Source organism: Saimiri boliviensis, chromosome 1, assembly GCF_048565385.1.
Source record: "Saimiri boliviensis isolate mSaiBol1 chromosome 1, mSaiBol1.pri, whole genome shotgun sequence".
In the NCBI taxonomy this organism is placed as follows: Eukaryota; Metazoa; Chordata; class Mammalia; order Primates; family Cebidae; genus Saimiri; species Saimiri boliviensis.
The window spans coordinates 175,789,497-175,805,737 of NC_133449.1; the positions used below are offsets into that span (position 1 = coordinate 175,789,497).

The 16,241-nt window shown below is 42.9% G+C and overlaps 1 protein-coding gene across 2 annotated transcripts in view; it reads left to right on the forward strand.

Annotated features, from left to right (window-relative positions):
- SAR1B (secretion associated Ras related GTPase 1B) overlaps positions 1–8,508 on the forward strand; it is a 35,179-nt gene extending 26,671 nt beyond the window's left edge. For both annotated transcript variants that reach the window (XM_039468783.2, XM_074381486.1), the window contains 2 exons: positions 1,378–1,509; positions 2,851–8,508. In XM_039468783.2, the coding sequence (XP_039324717.1) occupies positions 1,378–1,509; positions 2,851–2,967 (249 nt within the window). In that variant the 3' untranslated portion in view covers positions 2,968–8,508. The remainder of the gene's footprint in view (positions 1–1,377; positions 1,510–2,850) is intronic.
- The last annotated feature ends 7,733 nt before the right edge of the window (positions 8,509–16,241 follow it).

Here is a 16,241-nt window from a genome sequence, read left to right on the forward strand (position 1 = left end):
AGTGCTGGCATTACAGGCTTGAGCCACCGTGCCCGGCGCCAGGATGCTATTTCTTAAGCCATACCCTGAAATGATAGGACATGCCATCCTTGACCCTACTCCCAGGAGTGAGCAGAGGCATATGTAGCTACCTCCTCTCCAGTATCCCAGGTCACATACTTTGTAAAGGGGCCCAACAGCCACAGACAAGGTCAACACTAGATCTGGGGCCACAGAGTAAGCAGGTCCATGCTCTGATTGAAGGTTGATCCTACCATGCCTCTGCCCAGAGCAGGCAAACAAATACTTGTACATGTGGAAAAGTCCAGGTAGGCTCTATGGTTACAAAACAAGGACAGAGAATGCCTGAGTTCCTACTTTGCTCCAGAGACTGTGTGTGTTACTTCATTTAATTCTCAACTTCATAGGGAAGATACTACTGTTCCTAATTCTCTCTAGAGCTTCAGTCAGGCTAACTTGCCCAAAGTCACATCTCAGAAGCAGTAGAGGCTGGGCCTGGTGGTTCATGCCTATAATTCTAGCACTTTGGGAGGCTGAGGCGGGTGGACTGTGAGGTCAGAGGTTTGAGACCAGCCTGGCCAACATGGTGAAACCCTGTCTCTACTAAAAATACAAAAATTAGCTGGATGTGGTGGTGCATGTCTGTAATTCCAGCTACTCAGGAGGCTGGGGTAGGAGAATTGCTTGAACCCAGGAGGTGGAGGTTGCAGGGAGCTGAGATTGCACCATTGTACTCCAGGCTGGGTGACAGGGCATGACTCCATCTCAAAAAAAAAAAAAAAAAAAAAAAGGCCGGGCACGGTGGCTCAAGCCTGTAATCCCAGCACTTTGGGAGGCCGAGGCGGGTGGATCACAAGGTCGAGAGATCGAGACCATCCTGGTCAACATGGTGAAACCCCGTCTCTACTAAAAATACAAAAAAAATTAGCTGGGCATGGTGGCACGTGCCTGTAATCCCAGCTACTCAGGAGGCTGAGGCAGGAGAATTGCTTGAACCCAGGAGGCGGAGGTTGCGGTGAGCCGAGATCGCGCCATTGCACTCCAGCCTGGGTAACAAGAGCGAAACTCCATCTCAAAAAAAAAAAAAACCAGCAGTAGAACCAGAAGTGAAACCAGATATGTCCACCTCTAAGGTGCTGACTCTATACACTCTATGTCACTGCTTTACAGGGTGAGCAGAGTACACATTTACAGGAAGAGCCCTAGGAAGACAGAAGAATTGAGCTAATGGTTTCATTGAGGTCACTTTAAAATGTGGGGAAAGTTTGCCAAAGAAAGTTGGTATGACATGATATGGTAGAAAATGAGTCCTTTACTGTTTTATCATATCAAAATAAGCTCTTTGGATGGTTTCATATCAACTCTTGTTTTTTACAGTCACTAATGACAGATGAAACCATTGCTAATGTGCCTATACTAATTCTTGGGAATAAGATCGACAGACCTGAAGCCATCAGTGAAGAGAGGTTACGAGAGATGTTTGGTTTATATGGTCAGACAACAGGAAAGGTAAAAAAAAAAAAAAAAAAAAAAAGATTATGATGGGTGTGAATGTTTAATTCTATGGTAAAAATGTCTTCTTAAATTACTATTGTCCAACTATACACGCCCCTTATCATTCTTTTTTCTTAAAGAAAACTGTCATTTATACATGTGGGTCTTCTTAGTGTCTTCATTTCTTTCTACCATGGAATGAAACCTTTTCTTGGTGACAATAAAAATGTCAAGGATCAGTTATGCCTAAGGCTTGTGCTTATGGGAAACTAAATTAAAGCTTTGAAAGTTATTTATGATGCATTTTGAGAATCAGCCACCAAACGATGTATTTGAGTGTTTAAGCATGGCAGTAGGGTGTTTAGGCCCCTGAGTTCATCAGAGATAAATAAGACATAAACCTGGTCATAGGAATATTTTAGGGTTTTCTGAACATAACACTTTATAGTAAGCTTTAAGATGCATTGTTTTGGTATTCACTTTTCTTAGGATTTATTTTGGGGGAAACATCAGCATTGAAAAATTCCAGATAGCCGGGCGCGGTGGCTCGAGCCTGTAATCCCAGCACTTTGGGAGGCCGAGGCGGGTGGATCACGAGGTCGAGAGATCGAGACCATCCTGGTCAACATGGTGAAACCCCGTCTCTACTAAAAATACAAAAAATTAGCTGGGCATGGTGGCGCGTGCCTGTAATCCCAGCTACTCAGGAGGCTGAGGCAGGAGAATTGCCTGAACCCAGGAGGCGGAGGTTGCGGTGAGCCGAGATCGCGCTATTGCACTCCAGCCTGGGTAACAAGAGCGAAACTCCGTCTCAAAAAAAAAAAAAAAAAAAAAAAAAAGAAAAATTCCAGATAAACAATGGAAGAACCCCAGAGGTTCACAAAATTTTCTTAGTTTCCATATACTATTTCAGGGTGGAGAAATACTGCAGCATATAGCAGGAGGCTCTTACGTTAGACAAAGTAGACTTTGGTCTGTTTTCTGTCTTTTTTATAAATTTGCTCCACATTAATTTTAGGAAATGCCTTGTTTGGTCACAAACCTTCTCAGGGAGTGTTTGTGTTTAATATTAGTGAAGTCAGTTTGGGTTTTTACTAAGTCAGATTATTTCATCCTCGGGTATCTCTCAAGCTCACCTCTTTCCCACTGAGTGGTCATCCTGTCCTAAAGTAGCATGAGAGAAGGCGGCTTTTTGTGTTGTTTAGGGGACCTGGATGCCAAGCAGCCATGACTTTAACATAGACACGGATTTATCACAGTCACTCTTTGTTCTAAAATAGAACCTATAATTCTGCTGGGATGTGGGGCTTTATTAATTTCATAAAATTCCAACAAAATATCTCTCTTCTATTCTAGGGGAGTGTATCTCTGAAAGAACTGAATGCCCGACCTTTAGAAGTTTTCATGTGTAGTGTGCTCAAAAGACAAGGTTACGGAGAAGGCTTCCGCTGGATGGCACAGTACATTGATTAACACAGACCCACCGTGGTTCCAGGTCTCAACGTTCAGGCTTACTTAGAGATTTGATTGCTCAACATGCATAACTTGAATTCAATAGACTTTTGCTGGTTATAAAACATGTTTTTTAGATTATTAATATTATATCAACTTAATTGGAGTGAGAATTGAAAACTGATTCAAGTAAGTTTCAGTATCACAATGTTAGCTTTCTAATTCTGTAAAAGTAATTGGTTTTTACAGTTTATAATCTGACATCACCCCAGGGCCATTTATAAAGAGCAACTTTCCAGCAGTACATTTGAAGCACTTTTTAATAACATGAAATTATAAATATAAACCATATTTAAAAGCTCATCATGTTAAATTTTTTATGTACTTTTTTGGAACTAGTTTTTAAATTTTAGATATATGTCCACCTATCTTAAGTGTACAGTTAATAATTAGCTTATTCAATGATTGCATGATGCCTTACAGTTTTCAATAACATTTTTTCTTATGCAAACGTCATGCAATAAAACAAACTCTAATGTTTGGCATCCTTTTTGGGCAAATGTTTCATTTAAATGTGTCTTATCTAGTTAGTATACTCTGAACATTTTAGTATTTAATATTAGACATATGAGGTGGTTGTTGGGAAAAGAGATTCCTTCAGAATATTTAGATAGCATTTAAGCCTCTCAAGGCTTTTATATTTACCATGAGACGGTTGTGGTCAGTTGCACCTGATACCACATATCACTGAATCATGTGTATTTCTATTAGCTATGTGGCTACTACCATTGCTGATGGGGTCTGTGTCCTAGTCCCTGTGGGATTGGCCTTCTGAAGAAAAGCACGTTTATGGTACACAAGGTTGATTCTCAGTTTGGTAGGCCCTATATAGTTCCATCCCAGTTGTCTGATTCTGAAGTGCTCCAGTCTTACTGGTGCCCAATTGGGTAATCTGTGCCTCTTCACTAAAAGTAATGACAGGCCCCAGTCTCTTTACATTTAACGGTACTCCCTGTGGCAAGCAACAAGTAGGATCTTGTTTGAAGTTTCTTTTCTTTTTTTTTTTTTTTAAGATGAGGTTTCACCATGTTGGTCAGGCTGGTCTTGAACTCCCGACCTCAGGCGATCCGCCCACCTTGGCCTCCAAAGTGCTTGGATTACAGGTGTGAGCCACCACGCCCGGCCTTGTGTGCAGTTTCATTGCAGAGACCTGCATATCTGAGGAATAAAACAGCTTGTTCTGCATCAGTCTGAGATGTGTGGAGATTTTATTTCTATCCTATAGCCCTTTTGTATTCTTTGGCATATATTTTCTGGCAGAAGAAAACAAGTGCTGGTTTCTAATTTTCTTTTTTCTTATTTGCTCTCAGGTAGTTCTTACTTTATAGAACAAAGACTTTTTGTTTGTTTGTTTTGTTTTGTTTTGTTTGAGAGACAGTGTTTCACAATGTTGGCCAGGCGGTGTCAAACACCTGACCTCAAGTGATCTGCCCGCTGTGGCCTCCCAAAGTGCTGGGATTACAAGCATGAGCTACCATGCCTGGCCTGACTTTTGTTTTTAGATATTATGCTTGCCATGTGATAGGGCCTGCAAACCTCATTGCCAGGCTTACTAAGAAAAATTTAGTTCTTCAGAAGCTTTATAATTTCCTAAGAAATTGAATTTTTTTATGTTTGAGATTCCATCATTAGTAAGATAAGATGAAAGGTAAGTGCCAAAAATGTATTCTTAAAGACTCTCAAGTTTAAGATTTCTCTTCTGATTGTAAGCCAACTTTTATATCTAACCAATTCCATCATGAATAATTTTCATATCAAAAATTAGTGTTTTCTGTAGCCATTGTCCATGTTAGAGTTACAGTCCTTTTTGTCATCGATAATATAACCTATGAAGCAGATAAGGATTGAGGAATATGACTGGAAGGAATTACTATTTAGCTAAGCTGACAGGGTCTCTTCTTAAGATGACATTTGGTTTCAGTACTCTGACTTTTCTGATTCACTTTCATCTTCTTTCTAAATGAAAATGAAAGAGCTCCCTCCCTTCCTAGAAACATCAGTAACACTAAGGGAAAAGTAGAACATGACATTGCAGCCCATCGATTTCTTCTTCCAGATAGGTTTCAAGTGCTTACTCCTTCAGTGCTGACTAAATAGAACTAAGCCTTATGAAAAGTAACTGCCTCTTGTTGGAGTTACCTGTCTTCAGTACCTTCGGGGATATGCCTTTCTTCAAGTGTTTTCTAGAGTATCCATTGTGATACTGAAGTATTTAATTATTTGTGATGTAAATTGGTATGAAGGAAACAATGTCCTGGTTTCCCTAGCCAGGAAAAATGCTTCCTGGTATAATATCTCTCTCACTCCAGAACCCTCATTCTAATTGTAACACTAAGATCAAAGAAACAAACAGTCATTTTGTGGACTGCAGCTAAACTGTGGATATTTTCCCAAAGATGTAAGATTTTTATGGCTTGAGTCTCTACAAAGGAAGCAATGTTTAGCAGCAACTAACTTTCCTTCCAGCTCCAAGAGGCAGAGTTCCTGAGCCAGAGGGCTTACCGTCTAGCTCTGAGAACCTCTCTGTAGTATATGCACTGGGTACTGCTCTTTTTCAAGAGAGCCAAATTAAGAAGATGGCAAGAAACAGTAGAAGCACAGAAGGAAGACAACTCTGTGTGTGCCTATGTGGATATGTGCGACTGGGGAGTATTTTCCAGGTACATACTAGTACTAGGGACATAGGCTAATTTTTTGTCCCACACTATAAAATGTTAGGGGGTAGTTGTTAACACTGTGGTATACAAGTTCAGACTGGATTCAGGCACTGTCCAAAAGATTTTTTAAAATCTGAAGTCCGAAATGTAAAAATATAAGGTCTCAACCCACTTTTACACATTTAAAGAGATTCTTACCCCACACCTGTTTCACTGACAGCTGTTAATTACAGTTTTGGATCATAGGTGGTTAAATTGGTAGACTTCAGTTTATCTCAGTGAATTTTTGGAATGGACATTATAGCATTTTTAAAAATTGGGAATAGACATTTCCTAAAGTATGTGAAAAAAAATATTCACTATTGGCTTGGTTAAACCATTATCTTTGTATGAGTGCCAAAGATATGTGAATGCAGATACTGCCTGTGTAGACCTAAATTTTAATTTGGTGCGCCTGCATCCATATACAATTTTTTTTTTTTGTGTGGTTTATAGCATAAAAGCAGATAAAATAAGGGATAACTGTGATAATAGTGTTTCTTGCCTTCTAGAAAATGATTTTATTAGCTACATTCAAAACCAAGCATTTTCACAGGTTCCATCATTAGAAACAGTATAGTTCTAGTTAACATGATTGGAGAGTTTCAGGAAAAAGGTTTACATTTTCTGAAACTGTATTTGGTATGTGACTCATGTGGTATTTTGGTCTTGTTAGTCATTTATATGACTGAAGTTTGCAAGGATTTATTGCCAAGTAAAGTTTGACCAGAGTGTACTGAGAATAGCTACATAAAGGGAAATCTCTCAAAATTCCTTCTGTTTATTTAATTTGGAGCATATTATTTAAATCATTTTAAACATGTAAAAAGTTGGTGAAGCATCAAAAAATCTTCAAGAAACAATGAAAAAATACAAATTAGCAAACAAATTCCTTAATGCAAAACTAATAGGTAATAAAATGTAGTCTATATTAAAAGCCAGAGGCTCTGCTATAAATATAAGAGTTCAGAAAAACAGTATACTTCAATTAAGAACTAAATTATCAAAATGGCATGTTTGTTTGTTTTTTTCTTTTCTTTCTTTTTTTTTTTTTTTTTTTTTTGAGATGAAATCTTGCTCTGTTGCCCAGGCTGGAGTGCAGTGGCATGATTCTTAGCTCACTGCAACCTCTAACTCTCAGGTTCAAGCAATTCTTATGCCTCACCACCCTGAGTAGCTGGAATTACAGGTGCACCCCACCATATCCACCTAATTTTTAAATTTTAGTAGAGATTGGGTTTCACCATTTGACCAGGCTGGTCTTGAATGCCTGACCTCAAATGATCTGCCCACCTCAACCTCCCAGAATGCTGGGATTATATTCATGAGCCACTGTGCTGGCCTAAAACTACATGTTTATGCTTCTGGTCATTTCCATTATTATCCTTCTTTTGAAATTTAAGTTAGTGCTTTTTAACCAAATAAAAGAAGAACCACCTCTTTGAATATCTGACTCTGCCTCTGTGTAAAGTGACTGGGATTTTGTTAAAACCATGTTTCTACTTCTGAACCCTGTAACCATTCCCCCTCAGAAATCCCCTCCTAACACCTGGATTTTAAAGATCCTCCAGTGTCAAGGGAAGCTACAGAGTCTATTAAAGATGCAGTTGTGAACCAATTAATTTGTGTCCTTATAATGTAGAGCATTAAGTAGCTAATATATTTAATGCCACTAATTGTTGTTCAGGGCTTTCATCATACTATATTAAACAGAATCCAAAGTAATCAAAGGAAAGTAAGTGAAGTTATCCAAAGCCAACTTTGTTTCTGGTGTGTCCCCTGCCCCAAATAGATTTTAGGGCAGAAATAGAAAACTGAGTTTGCACAGAAGTATTTTTGGAAAAGCTGCAGCACTGAAGTAGATGGATTCTTCTTCAGTATACTTTTTTTTTTTTTTTTTTTTTTTTTTGAGATGGAGTCTTGCTCTGTCACCCAGGCTGGAGTACAGTGGTGTGATCTCCACTCACTATCACCTCCACCTCCCAGGTTCAAGTGATGCTCCTGCCTCAGCATCCCAAGTAGCTGGGATTACAGGCGCCCACCACCACAGCTGGCTAATTTTTGTGTTTTTAGTAGAGACAGGGTTTCACTATGTTGTCCAGGCTTGTCGAACTTCTGACCTCACATGATCTGCCTGCCTTGGCACCCCAGAGTGAGTGCTAGTGTTACAGGCGTGAACCACTGCGCCTGGCCAGCATGCATTTTAAATAGTGGCTTGGATTTAGTTTAAAATATTTGGGGGTGAAAGGCAGGAACAGTTCTGTTTTTGACATACAGGTTTTCTTTGGGATTGTTTTCATTTTTGAGTACAGATTCATGTCAGAATGGCCAATTTAACATGGGTTTCTGTATTCCCTGGTGTTGCTCCCAACCTGAACTCATAATCAGTTGCCATGCTGAGGCAAGAGCACTCAGGGTGAATGTAGTCAGGTTACTTTAAAAGTGATAAAATATTTTTCCATGGTGAGGCCTTCAGTATTTGGCTGAATGTGAAGTATGTTGAAGTGGTAAATTGAGGGTAAGTTGTTAATCACTAACCTTGTTTGCACTTTTGTACACCACTGCTTGCACTAGGATCTTAGTGTGAATTTTCAGTTGTTTTACAGTGTATACAGATTATTAAGCATAAGTTATATGAAGATGTTTCTGTTTATCTTTGTGTGTTTTACAACAAAGAGCTATAATAAATGGTTAAACATTTTTGAATTGTGTTTATATGTTATTTTGATTATGTTCTATTATGTTTTCACCTATGAATTTGAGTGTCAGGAAGGGAAAAATAAAATGCTAATCTGGTCTTGAAGAACTCTAGTGTCAAGTTCCATTTTTATTATCCAACTGTAATTTTCATTTTGTTCATTAGAAATGTCTTGGACTTTGAAAATTACAATGATTGTAGAACTTTCTCTTTGTGCAAGGATCCTGAGGAACCTTTGCTCAAGTAACAAGGCTTAATTTGCTTGGTAAAACTGAAAACAATTTATGGACAAACTGAAGTAGTATATAATGTCTACTTAGTTGAAATGTTAAAAATAAGACAACCATTTTATCACATTTCTCTAGTATGCACAGAATCTCCTGGAGAGCTTTAAAATGCAACATTCTCTCTCTCTGTGTCTGTCTCTAAAAATTCCTATTGTGATTCAGTAGCTCTGGGGGTGAAAGTGGGAGGCAGGAATCTGACTCTTTTTTTTTTTTTTTTAAGATAGGGTTTCTCCATGATGGCCAGGCTGGTCTTGAACTCCTGACCTCAGGTGATCCACCCACCTCGGCCTCCCAAAGTGCTAGGATTACAGGCGTGCTCATTGGTTAAGTCCCTGGTGATACCCAGTCGTTTCCCTTATGTAAGGTTTTGTGTGTGAGAGAAAGAAAAGAGACAATTTGGTGAGTATAGAGACCTTGCCCCTTATTTTGCCCAGCCCAGCACTGGCATAAAGAGTGGGCAAAATGGCCACCCAGTCCCAGGTCTTCAGAAGGGTCAAGGTACCACCTTTCCAAGGACAAAGGCAGATTGAGTAAATTCAAGAGGGGTTCCACTGCCACCCGACTGCCAGAGGACTCAAGGGACTGAAGATTCTGAGCCTGGCCCTAAATAGAAGCTGGGGTGGAAAAAAACTCAAGAGTGTTCTCAAAATAGCTTCATGCCCTTGCCATCTGCTGCCAGGCAGTCAGGAAAGAAAGCATCATTACATTATTTTCTTCAGGAGCTGTAAGAATTGTGTTCTCATACAATGGAGCCCCTAGTCACAAACAAGTTCCCATCTACTTTCCCTCTCTAGGACCCAAAATAGGGCTAGAGCTCTCCTGATCTGTCCATTACTCAAAGAGGGGCTCCTGGGCTCTCAGTTCTCAAAACTGAATGGAAGAACGTCAACTTGCTTCTCTCCAAACTGCATCAGTCTGGGTTGGTTTCTGATTAGTAAATCAGGAGGTGTGTCTAGTGACTTCAACTCAAACCCAGGGGCTTGGAGAGAACCCTAAGAATGGTGCTGTTATTTTGTAACGTTTAACTTCTCTCTAGTTTCTGAGATGTTACTGATCCACATGAAACAAGACTATAAAACCACCAAATTTCACATTAAATTCCTTTTAACTCAAAAAAACAGAGAACTGGCTGGGTGTGGTGGCTTGCACCTGTATTCCCAGGATTCTGGGAGGCTGAGGCAGGTGGATTGCTTGAGGTCAGAAGTTCAAGACCAGCCTGGCCAACATGGTGAAACCCTTTCTCTACAAAAAAAAAAATATATATTAAAAATTAGCCAGTTGTGGTGTTGCACACCTGTAGTCCCAGCTATTTGGGAGGCTGAGACACAAGAATGGCTTGAACCCAGGAAATAGAGGATGCAGCAAGCCAAGATTGCACAACTGCACTCCAGCCTGGGTGACAGAGAGAGACTTCCATACATTACAGAGGAGGTTCATAGAAAGGGGACACCAGAGCTGAATCTCGGGATACATATTGGTTTAGTGGAGAAGGGGCAAGAGGAGATATTCCAAGCAGAGAAAGCAGCAAAGACAAAGCTGTGGAGGCAGGAAAGGGCCCACAGTGATTTGGGAGCTGGTAGACCTCAGTGCCTGAAGAGGCATCACGTGGAGTGTCCTAGAAGGAGGTGAGAGTGGAGGGTAGGACCAGAGAGCCTGAGGCCTGACCTATCTAACACTGATTCCAACACCAACAATTTTATGACATATGGTCACGTTTTCCAAGCCAAGGTAGAAGCCAGTGATCCCCCAGGATAGTCTGCTCATGGGGCCATCAGATCAGGACAGACTATTTCAAGTTGAGACCATCTGGACAGACATGTGTCCTCAAAATGCCAAACTGACTGTCGAGCATGTGTACCAAAATGTGTGGTACTGACGATGGGGAAGATTAAACACAAGATGAAGCTGTTGAAACAGCAGGCACTGCTGCCTACGCACAAAAAGCCTGGGAGTGGAGATGGGGACTCACTGTAGAGACAGCTAGGAGGCAGGAGCTGAGACACCACCTCTCCTGTCTCTGACACTTCTCTGACACTCTGACCTCTGCCAGGTGCAGTGGCTCATTCCTGTATTCCCAGCACTTTAGGAGGCTGAGGCAGGAGGATCGCTTAGTCCATGAGGTCAAGGCTGTGGGTGAGTTATGATTGCACCACTGTACTCCAGCCTGGACAAAACAGTGAGATCAATCTCAAAAACAACAACAACAACAACAACAACAAAAAAAAAAAAAAACAAAAAACCCATGCAGCTGCGTACAGTGGCTCACGCCTGTAATCCCAGCATTCTGGGAGGCCAAGGCAGGCAGACCACTTGAGGTCAGGAGTTCGAGACCAGCTTGGCCAACATGGTGAAACCCCATCTCTACTAAAAATACAAAAATTAGCCAGGTATGGTGGCACATGCCTATAGTCCCAGCTACTTGGGAGGCTGAGGCAGGAGAATGGCTTGAACCCGGGAGGCGGAGGTTGCAGTGAGCCGAAACTGTGCCATTGCACTCCAGCCTGGGTGACAGAGCAAGACTCCATCTCAAAAAAATAATAAAAAAGGAAGTAGGCTAGGTGCAGTGGCTCACACCTGTAACCCCAGCCCTTTGGGAGGCTAAAGTTGGGGGAGCACTTGAAGTTCAAGACCAACCCGGGCAACATAGCAAGACCTCATCTCTACCAAAAGATAAAAAAATTTAAAAAGCTGGGTGTAGTGGTGCACACCTGTGGTCCCAGCTACTGAGGAGGCTGAGGTAGGAGGATTATTTAAGCCTGAGAGGTAGAGGCTGCAGTGAGCCATGATCATGCCACTTCACTCCAGCTTGGGCAACAAAGCAAGACCCTGTCTCAAAGAAACAGAAAACAAAACAAAAAAACCTCTGTTGGTGGGTTCTTTACTATTTAAAAAAGTGAAAAATAAATAAATAAATAAAAATTAAAACAAAACAAACAAACAAACAAAAAACCTGACTGGGACTGTCTTTGCCTAAACAGTGGAGTGGTATGGTGGTTTCATCCATTAAGCAAAAGTGTAATGGGTGGAGGAAGGAGAATACCCTGTGTTCTAATCCCCTAGGAAAGTACTGAACTTGAAAAATCAGGTGGGCAGAGTAGCTGAACTGTCATGAAACAGTGCAAAGACTACCCAGTGAAAGTGAATTGGACTTCATCTATCACTCCAGGACTCAAGAGGACCTGTGAATAGAAATGTCAGGTGTCAAAGAGACATTACAATTGGATTTAAGAAAGACCTTTGTAACGCAGCTGTAGGCTGCCTTTCAAATGACAGGCTGTCGTCGGAATTCAAACAGTCTCTCCTAGACAAGGGAAACTCCATGGGATGGTGCTTGGATGAAATGAGCTCTCACACTCTCCCCAAATCAGAGGTCCTAGCATCCACACGATGCTTTTCAGGTGAGGGCCATGCAGGAGTTAAACGTGATGCGGAAGTTAGTGCCAATCCCATACCCTTTCTTGCTGGAAGGAAGTATTCCTGGAGCGTAAAGGAGTCCCTAAGATCTGCCTCTTCTTGAGAGTTCCCTCTGATTCCTGATGCCTCTACAGAGGTATGATACTCTTCCTTTGACAATGGCTCACTTGAGACTTTTTTTTTTGAGACAGGGTTTCACTCCACCACCCTGAGGCTGGGGTACAGCGGTGTGATTACAGCTCACTGCAATCCCTGGACTCAATCCCAAGTAGCTGGGATTACAGATGCATGCCACCACGCCTGGCTAACTTTTGTATCTTTTTGTAGAGATGAGGTTTCCGCCACACCCAGTCTTCACCTGTGACTGTCACCTAGATGTGGCAGAGATCAGGCCCATCCATCAGACCTTCCTCCCCAGCCCCCTAGGATGCTACCTCAGTAAGGAATGGGCATGAATATTCCAGCTGGCATTTAGGGAGCAATGCTTTGATACCAAGCAATAGATACTAGAACCAGGCAGGCTCCCAGAATCCCAAAATAGCAGCTCAGAGTACCCACAGGTGAAAGTTTATTTTGCTGAGTCACTTTTCCTCCTTGACTTCTGCAAACCCTTGGCTGTTCTTCTGAGTTTCATGTTGATCACAACATTCAATCCCTAGCAATGGAATGCTCCTTTTTTGCAAAAAGGGGTGAGGTGAGGGTGCAGGAGCGATGACCTATTCAACTACCTCCAGCCTCTCAGGTGATGAGGTTTCAGGTGTGCAGAATAACCACAGAGCTGACAACGGGCCTGAGTAACCCACAGGGCTGGGGAGCTGGGTGTGTTTTTGGCCCAGGCAGCTGACTGTCAGATACGTCACTGGAGCGGCTTCTCTGACCATCAGCTATTTGCAAGCAGCCCCATCTAGGGGCTGCACCTGGCCAGTCCCAGCCCTGACCCTAAACCACGGTTGTCTTAGCTGGGCTTAGGGAGGCCCATGAAAACTTGTAAACAAACAGGGCTTACCGGCTCAGATTCCGGGAAGTGAGAGTGGGTCAACAAATCCCCCTGGCCTCCTGGCCTCTGGTCAGTCAGCAAGTGTGTGAGTGTTTTCCTGTACCGCTGTCTCCTGCCCTCCTCTAAGGCCTTCTGTGGCTCTCACTTTGTCCACTTCATACCCATCTCCCCTTTCAGTCTCTCAGTCACCATGCATGGTGGGCCCAGCAGGAACCCTCATCCTCACGTAACAAATGAGGAAACTAAGGCCCAGAAAGGGCCAGAATGCAAGTCAATAATTTTCCATTACCCCGAGACCCACAATATTCCACTTCTAGCAGCTTCCTCCTTCGTGGTGCATTCATGGACAAATTCTCCAGACTTGAATGGCCACATGTTGCTTAAAGCTCAAAGAGAATGGAGGGAAGTGGTCAGGTGCGGTTGTTTAAGCCTGTAATCCCAGCACTTTGGGAGGCCAAGGTGAGCAGATCACCCGAGGTCAGGAGTTCGAGAATGGAGGAAAGAATGAGAGGGACCACCCATGGAATACAAACCTCTAGACTTGAGGCAATCCACTTGAGCATTATCCCAAAGACAGAGGCCTCCATCCCTACCAGGGAGGCCTAGGCCCCCTTCCAAGCCTGAGGACAGAGGCCTCCTCTTCTCTTCTAGTACCTCTAGGCCCTGCTCCATGCTTCGCTCTGTCACTATCCCAGCCCAAGCTGACATCTTACCCCATGACCAACCCATGACTAATCCTGTGCTCCTAATGGCACCCTTACCTGGTGACAGATGAATCAGCAGCCACAATGTTGTTCTGATTGTGTGAAGGTGCTAAGCTGAGTGATAAAGCTGCTTCCATCTCTCCTCTGCCCAAGCCTAATCTGGAGGCTCCACCCAGCTTCACCTCACCCAGCTGGCCTGAAGTTAAAGGGCCGTGGTGAGAAACGAGAATAGGGATTTAGGATAACCGATTAAGGCAGAAGCAAAGGAACAGCAAGTGCAGCCAGTTCCAGGCAAGATTAGGCAGCATACAGCCCACACCCTCACTCCTGTGATAATGAGACAGAAATTTTCACTTCAGCCGCTGATTGACCACAGGCCTATCCACTTCAGCCTCTGATTAACTGCTGAACAACCTTCATAAGGTATAATCAACTGGAGGCCTCTAAAGGGCACCTAGGGGTGTCACCAAATTCTTTTTTCATTTTTGAGACGGAATCTTGCTCTGTCACCCAGGCTGGACTGCAGTGGCTCGATCTCCACTCACTGCAAACTCTGCCTCCTGGGTTCAATCAATCCTTCCATCTCAGCCTCCAGAGTAGCTGGGATCACAGGTGCAGCACCATGCACGGTTAATTTTTTTTTTTTTTTTTTTTTTTTTTTTTTTAGTAGAGACAGGGTTTCACCATGTTGGCTAGACTGATCTCAAACTCCTGGCCTCAAGTGATCCACAATCCTGGGCCTCCCAAAGTGCTGGGATCATAGGCGTGAACTATAATCCACCAGCCACCAAATTCTTTTAGCTTAATAAAAACCCTAAAGAACATTGCAATGGGGCTCTGGAGCCGCTTGCTCTAGCCTGCACCTACTCTGCAGAGTGTACTTCCGCTTCAATAAATCGATTTCATTGCTTCTTTTGTTGCTTTGTTTGTGTGTTTTGTTCAATTATTCAATTATTTGTTCAATGCGCCAGGAACCTGGACAACTCAAAGTCAAGACCTTACATCCAGTAACACTGGAAAGCTTTCCCTTGCCCTCTGACCATAGCCCCTCCCCACAGGAGATAGACTTCAGAGGTCACAGATATCCCCCAAACTCTTCTCCCATTGTACAGATGCAGAAACAGGTCCATCAAGTCAGTGGTAGAGAGACTTCTTACTCCTGGGTCAGCCATAATTTCCTAGAGCAGTATATACAAAAAGCCTCTTAGGGAAGGGAGTTGATTATAATTTCAAAAGAGTCTTTTTTTTTTTTTTTTTTTTTTTTTTTTTTTTTTTTTTTTTTTTTTAGACGGAGTTTCGCCCTTGTTGCCCAGGCTGGAGTGCAATGGCACGATCTCGGCTCACCGCAACCTCCGCCTCCTGGGTTCAGGCAATTCTCCTGCCTCAGCCTCCTGAGTAGCTGGGATTACAGGCACGCGCCACCATGCCCAGCTACTTTTTTGTATTTTTAGTAGAGACGGGGTTTCACCATGTTGACCAGGATGGTCTCGATCTCTTGACCTCATGATCCACCCGCCTCGGCCTCCCAAAGTGCTGGGATTACAGGCTTGAGCCACCGCGCCCGGCCCAAAAGAGTCTTGAGTTTGAGTTTGAGTTGGGGGATGTAGAGGAGTCACGCATGGTGCGCTAAGAAATGCAGAGGTCCAACATGAACTCTTTAAAAAAAAAAATCTGTTTTAAAATGGTTTCTTTTGGTGGCTGGATACAGTGGCTCACACCTGTAATCCCAGCACTTTGGGAGGGTAAGGCAGGTGAACCACTTGAGGCCAGGAGTTTGAGATCAGCCTGGCTAACACGGCGAAATGCTATCTCTACTAAAAATACAAAAATTAGCTGGTTGTGAGCGCCATAATGCCAACTACTTGTGGGGGCTGAGGCATGAGAATTGCTTGAACCCAGGAGGTAGAGAATACAGTGACCCAAGATCATGCCACTGCACTCTAGCCTGAGTGACAGACTGAAACTATCTTTAAAAAAAAAAAAAAAAAAAGACAGGGCGCGGTGGCTCACGCCTGTAATCCCAGAACTTTGGGAGGCTGAGGCGGGTGGATCACGAGGTCAACAGATCGAGACCATCCTGGTCAACATGGTGAAACCCCGTCTCTACTAAAAATACAAAAAATTAGCTGGACAGGGTGGCGCGTGCCTGTAATCCCAGCTACTCAGGAGGCTGAGGCAGGAGAATTGCCTGAACCCAGGAGGCGGAGGTTGCGGTGAGCCAAGATTGCGCCATTGCACTCCAGCCTGGGTAACAAGAGCGAAACTCCGTCTCAAAAAAAAAATTAAAAAAAAAAAAAAAAAAAAAAAAAAAGCCGGGCGCGGTGGCTCAAGCCTGTAATCCCAGCACTTTGGGAGGCCGAGGCGGGTGGATCACGAGGTCGAGAGATCGAGACCATCCTGGTCAACAAGGTGAAACCCCATCTCTACTAAAAATACAAA